Below are 7079 nucleotides of genomic sequence, written 5' to 3'. Positions count from 1 at the left end.
ATTTATAGAAACTAAGCTGCAAAGCAGCCTGCTTTGAATACACTGTGAAGTCACAAAAACCAATATTTTTACATACATCCACCGCTTCATCTTACAGCAGTTCAGCCCCATCCCTTCATGCTGAAATGGGACACCTAGAATATTTTTTGAATGAGGCATATTACAGGAGAGCCAATGAGAACAGAGCTCGGAAAGGGGGGTGTAATCACCGCTATGTGCCACTAAATCTTACACACTGTACCTTTAAATCTGAAGGATAAAGTGAGGTTGAAAACGGACACGTATAAATGAACGAAGGCAGTTTTGTGGTGCATAACACTGCACAAATAAGTGGACCCCGGGGAAAAATAAAATGCAAGTGTAATGTAGGAAATGAGCCCTTTAAAAGTGTATGCGAGACTGTGAGAGAGAGAGAGAGAGAGAGAGAGAGAGAGAGAGAGTTTTGTCTTATTTTTTTATAGTTTTAATCGAAAATGATGAATATTATAATATCATTTCATTTTCATTTTTTTTTTACATATTATATTATTAATTAGAGATCATTTTCTACTTCAGTCAAAGCCTGAACGAACTCGCGCTGTTCTCTCACTCCTGCTCACTAGGTGGCGGTAAAGACTGTTACACAGATTAAAATAACGCTCTGAAACAGAAGGACCGCAGAACCAACATGGCGATAGGGAGAGCGGGTAAGCCTCGCCGTTGTCATAGAGACGGTTATAACGCGCCCTTTAGAGAGACACTGAGAGAAAAATGTATATTTGCTTTATCTAAACGTTAACACCAGGTTTCTGTTTGGAGCCATAGCGGGAACTAGTTAGTAAGTGCCTCTCATCGTCTAGTGAACAGGCTGGAGTAACTTAGTTATCTAGGTTAGCTAGGTTACGTTATACTTGCTTAGACCTGGGTTTTAATTCAGCTACCGACTCGTCGGTTGTTCAGTTAGCTCTAGTTAACTTCCTTCTGTTAATGAAAAAACAAGTAAAAAACAGCGAGGTATATTCCTTCCTTGGTATAACTAACTAGCTTGTTTTCCAGAGAAAGGGCTCCTTGAAACATAAACTTGTAACCTGAATGTAGTTAACTAGGTTAGCGTTAAGTAACCTAGCTAGCGTTAAGTGTATGTAAGGGTAAGAATGTAATATAATGTTATAATGAAATATAAAAGTGATGCGTAATCTCTCTGCCTTCCTTTGACTTTTCTTCAGGCAGAAATGCCAGCGTTGTATCCTTCTTCTAATGTATGCTATTCAAATGCTCTAGCATTGTGTGAGCAAGGCTGTACCCATGACGTAGGAGCTATTACCATAGCTTATGCAATATTAATGTTTGGGATAAAGACATGCAGTGAATTAGGCTGTGCTTTATGTCAGTAGGCTCAAGTTCCGACCTTCTTCTTGGGGTAATGAGGGCAGTGGGACAAGTATATAAACATGGGGTATTTTTGCAGACAAACTGAATTAAGTCTGTGTGTGTGTGTGTGTGTGTGTGTTTACAACAAAAAACTAATTTGCTAGTATGTTAATAATACTGTATTAAAAATGGAATTAAATGCTTTACCTTAACTTGCTGCTGGAGCTGTCCTCTGTGCTCCTCCAAATCCTTCTCTGCCTCTCTGCATTCTATAGTTTGTTCTACTTCCTCGCCAGCCTCTGCCTGATCATCTACAAAAGTGAGTACTTTACTGAATATGTAATGAAGTAATTTCTGTGACACATCATTCATTTCAGCTGCATGAGAATCCATGGGTACTGTGTGTTGTGTGTTGCAGGCCAGGTGCTGAGTTACCCTGATAGTGATTTGGCTCTGGATGTGTGTTTGCTCCTGCTTATGGCTGCCCTGGATATCATCAGAGTCTACTTGGGTAAGTTAAGGCCATTGGAGCTGCCTAACCTGAAAAATATATGTTGATTTGTCCATGTATGTAGTGCATCTTCTATATCTTGGGTATATTGTGTATCTCTGCCTGTGGTAGGAGTGAGAGGTAACCTGCAGGAGAGTGAGAAATATGTAGGTGCCAACCTCATCATCACAGGAACCACACTGCTGTTTGCAGTTTATTTCCTGGTGTGGCAGTCATATGTGCTGAGAGCTGACGTCATCGTTAACAGCATCCTGCTCTGTCTCTATGGTCTCACTGGAGTTGTTGGTTTTGGAGCCCTCGCTCGCTTCACCAGGTCAGAATTCTAGGATTGAAAGTTGGGAGAAATTGGAAATTATGGGATTGATGTTTTACATGCAACATGGTAAGAGTTTTGTGTGGTCTGCACAAGTTGAGATATTCATACACCTAAGCCCATTGCCTTTCAGTAGGATTCTCTATTTTGAATGATAAAGAGACCATTAATAATATAGATTTAAAATGTATTTAAATTAGGGAAATGGGGGGCGGCCAGCAAGAAGAATTTTTGAAGAAGAATTCACCTCTCAAATATGCAAATATAAAAATTAAAAATGCTGAATTGCTGAAAAAAAGGACAATGGAGGTACATTATAAATTCATTTTAACAGCTCTATAACATCTAAACAAACATCTCAACTTTACAGAAGCCATAGCTGGCCTTCCTTTTCACTAAGCATTTAGAACCAAGCAGCTGTTTTGAATGGGCAGATACTTCCATGGAATCTGCAAAAGTGTCTGCATTTTTGCTCCATGTGAAACTCCTCCTCACAGTAAAAGTGCTACTGACTCCAGACCTCACTGTGAAACCCAATTTATGTTTAACGAGGCTTCAAACAGTAAAGAGATTATATGGAGACACGGTTTGTCTCAGATTAACTGTGTATTATTACAGTAGATTAAACAGTTTCAGAGTCACTATTAATCATCTAGACCAGAGGTTACCAACCTTTGGGCAGTGCACCATGAGCTGTTTAGTACAGGGACAAAAAAAAAAACCTAATCAATGGTAAGAATGGAAGATGAGATAAACAAAAAATCATACAAAAACATGATGACAACTACATAAAATACTGCTAATAGAGATACTAATGCCCCAACTCCAAATCCTGGGGAGAAGCTCATAGAGTACTTCACCATTTGTCGTAACACATAATTCTCAAGCAGTGATTTGTGGCCTAAACTCCCTCCCTCACTGATCCATGTGGTTTATTCTGCATTGTTAAAAAGGCTGGTTAGTTAGTGTAGTGGGTAACGCCTCTGCCTTCTACACTGTAGACTGGGGTTCAATCCCCACCTGGGTAAGCACCCTACACTAAACCAATAAGAGTCCTTGGGCAAGACTCCTAACACCACCTTCACCTACCTGTGTAAAATGATCAAACTGTAAGTCGCTCTGGATAAGAACATCTGCCAAATGCTGTAAATGTAAATGGGAACCATTGATCTACACCTACTGTATTAATATACTCTGTGTACTGCAACCTGAGTAAAGCAGCACATGTTTTACATGTTTTAATGATTCTTACTCAGTGCACTCAGCTTTCATATGACGAACATTAAAAGGTCAGATATAAGTATCACATTGATGATAACTTGATTTCCCTTTCCCAGATTGTCTCTCTTTTCGCCAGCCGTTCTTTTCATCCCTTTGTTTTTGAGCATGAATGAAATCAGCTAATTTTCTGTGCATCAGTCTTTGGGTTTGAATTATTAATATGCCTTTCATTCACTGCTCTTGTCACTTTATCTGCAGCCTTATGTGGGAGTACGGTTTTGGTGTGGTTACTGCTTTGTCTCTAGACTCATTAAAGATGCTTTTGTGTAGGGCATGATGGCATAGAACCCGCTCCCAGTAGCCAGACTCTGTTAGAGCAACAACCTTTTATTTTGTGTTTATAAGGCCTAAAATAAAGAAACGTCCCCGCAATAACCTTTTTATTTTGTGTTTATAAGGCTTAAAATAAAGAAACGTCCCCGCAACAACCTTTTTATTTTGTGTTTATAAGGCTTAAAATAAAGAAATGGTAATTTGGTCTCAGAAAAACAGATGGATTAATAATATGAATAGGTGATAGTATAAACATGTGCAGATTCTTTTTAGAAAAAGTCAGAAATTCAGAGCTGAAGAGGTTGCTTTTAAAGAGTTTTAAACAGTAGGGGGCTCATAGTGTGAACTTTAAATACATATATTTAAGAGAGTGAATGCAATACTAAGACTGTATGATAATAAAAAATTGAATGAATGTTTATTGTCTAAAGAATTATCACCATAAATGATGTAATTGTGATCCAAATTCACTTATGAAGTACCACATATGAGTGTTACAGGGCCCTAACCTGTAGCTTGTATTTTGCCTGATGTTAAACTGACCGTATACTTACCATCTTGGCTAGCTTCTGCAACTGCTATATCATTTGTGCCAGTTTGGCAGTGTTTCCGTTCCCAGCCAAACAAATCAAGAGAACGACTATATGTAGCCATCTCTGTGTATGGTAATATTACCAAGTTTCAGTACATTTCATCAATCATCAGTGTTGCCCTTATCTCATCTAAGGACTCTTTAGGACACTCAAGTCTAAAGAGCTGTAAGAGCTGTTGATGCTTAAATATTAATGTGCATTTAAATGAAGATGCCAGGCGGTCTAAGCTGCCAAAGTCAGTATTTGCAGTTCTACCAGTCAGTGTTATCTGAGATGCTCAGCAGCGAAGTAGATTTATGTGGGAGATGTTTAGAGCATATTTTTACACCTTATTGTTTGTGTGTGGGTTATGGTGGCCTTGTTAACCTCTCTTTGAACAAAAACTGGTTAAAGTACATGAAGTAGAGTTCGCTGTAAGACTTAAAAGTCAAACAGTCGGCTACATATGAAGCTTTTCCTTGCCTTAAACAGGTGTGTTATAGAAAGGAAAACATTGAACTGTGTACAGAGAAGAGAAGACTGATCTGGCTTTTACATGATGTTGTAGGATGAAATTATTTTATCAAAAACACAAAAAGAAATTTGGATAAAATTTTATCTTGATTTCAAACATTTCAAGAGAAACAGTTCTACGGGTACTGAGAAATGACTCAATTTTATTTGAAATTTAGGGCTAGTATTAATATAGCAATCTTAAGTTAGATTACTCTAATCACATTTCTTTGTATTTAAGATGGTCATAGTGATTCTAGGTCAGCATTCCTATTTTTACATGGTTTTTGACAACAGACACATCAAGATGTTTGACACAGATAGTGAATGTATTACGTTTGTTAACTTTGTGTTCTTCCTTGTGTCTTTCAGTGCTTATTCATGAGACACTGGCTTTATACCCTTGTCTACACTTCCTGTAACTTATGGACTACCGATTCCATAATGTATGACTGCTCCTCTGCACATCCTGTGGCTGACCAACCAGCATCAGTGTGAAGCAAGATGGAGTGGTCTGAATTGATCAATTGCTATGCAATAAACAATTTTTTGTAATCAGTGTAGTTAGCTGTAGTTGCTGTAGTGGGCTGGAAAAGCCCACTTTTTTTTTGTGTGTAGTATTTTTACAAATGTGGCAAGACATGATAGGACTTGGGAAAAGCAGTTTGGAAACAAAAGATAGAACAGTAAAGATGATTTTCAGTGGCTCTAAATGTTTTTCTCAGAACTCTGATGTTTTTTTTTTTTTACAATTTACAAATGTTTAAAAAAATTAAGTCAAATTGCGTGTTTTTTTTTTTTTATTAAGGTGAATAAACACACATCCTCCACAGAAAACAAACTTGTTTTTTTAAACATATTGAAAATGTGTCATAACAGTTCACCTTTTAGGTTTTTGTTCAACTTTTTAAATTCACTTCCAGCTTTGTCCCTTTGAAGAATCTACACACACACACACACACACACACACACACACACACACACACACACACACACACACACACACATATATACAGTGTAGTTACATATGTAATACAGACTTAGTTACATTGTTTATCTAAGACTAAAGTTCATTAATGGTTGGTTTATTTTTTCTGCGGCTCACCAGTAGAGGGTGTGTGTTTCTGTGAATAAAGTGTGTGCACTGAGGATCTGTCTGCTACGGCCTTCCTGCTGTGTGTATCACATTAATCAGGTCGGGTAATAAGAGAATTTGCACCAAGTGATGTTCAGGGTTATGACTACACTAACGTCTTTTAAAGGCAATAGAAACAAACCCTCATGCAAATCATTCTGCTCCTGTTCAGTGCTGCAGTAGTACAGTACTATAGTACTATAAAATGTTATAGTCTAATAATTTTAAATATTTCTAATGACATACTTACAAATATAAGCTTTGTAAATCAAAGCTTTACACACTAAAGAGAAAGCAGTTTTAACCACACATTGGCTATACTTGGGACTTTGGCCCCCCAAAGTATATTGACAGCTGTCCACATATATTTTGTTCACTTTTTAGCAATTTCCAGAAATGACTGCAGATCACTCAGTCAATAATGTACATTACAGAATTACTAGATAACACACAACATATTTCTTTTTATTTCAAAACATACATGCTTTGTTTGTATACCCAATTTAGTAGAAAGAGTACTGAAGTGATTTTGGGTTACTGTATATATTTGAAAAACAAACCTAACCACTTACCTCAAGTATACTTCAGACCTACAGTAAACAGTGAGAAAGAATGATCTCTAAAAAGATCTCTTATTCATGGCTGGTGAAGTTAATGATCTGCTGAAGCATTAAAGCATAAATATCTCCAGTTTCATTAGTAAATTGTCAGAGAACTTTCTGTTTGTGTGTGTGTGTGTGTGTGTGTGTGTGTGTGTGTGTGTGTGTGTGTGTGTGTGTGATGAGCCAGACTGTGAGAACACTGGAGCATTGGTGTGTCTGTTGAGGTACTGTATTGATTCTAAAATGTAAACATGTATATTTTAAGATGAATCAAAGAAAATAAAATACAATTTTGTGGTATTTATTCATATTATGAAGTAAGAGGCTGAGGCTCAGATGTTTTTGCTCTGCTGTCATCCTTAGCAGCTTTGGTGCAGTCCAGGGTGACCTTCCACCTTGCTACTCCTTTTTGACTCTCCTCTTTGAAGCTGCCCTCCCATGGCCAGGGAGAGTATAGATATAATTATGTATAAATAAAAATTGAATTTTTGAAAAAATTATTATTTGCCTTTTTTATGTTCCACTTTGT

The 7079-nt window shown here is 37.3% G+C and overlaps 1 protein-coding gene across 1 annotated transcript; it reads left to right on the top strand.

Moving 5' to 3' along the window:
- The first annotated feature begins 642 nt into the window (after positions 1-642).
- On the top strand, positions 643-6850 carry LOC108432697 (transmembrane protein 80). The gene is made up of 6 exons (XM_017706720.2): positions 643-686; positions 1206-1222; positions 1576-1669; positions 1769-1861; positions 1973-2174; positions 5186-6850. Exons 1-6 carry the CDS (start codon positions 668-670, stop codon positions 5196-5198), a joined length of 438 nt encoding a protein of 145 aa, XP_017562209.1. The 5' UTR covers positions 643-667; the 3' UTR covers positions 5199-6850.
- The last annotated feature ends 229 nt before the right edge of the window (positions 6851-7079 follow it).

This window comes from Pygocentrus nattereri, chromosome 11 (genome assembly GCF_015220715.1).
Source record: "Pygocentrus nattereri isolate fPygNat1 chromosome 11, fPygNat1.pri, whole genome shotgun sequence".
Classification (NCBI taxonomy): domain Eukaryota; kingdom Metazoa; phylum Chordata; class Actinopteri; order Characiformes; family Serrasalmidae; genus Pygocentrus; species Pygocentrus nattereri.
Note: the sequence above shows the minus strand (reverse complement) of the source record. Positions and strands in the feature narration are given on the sequence as shown.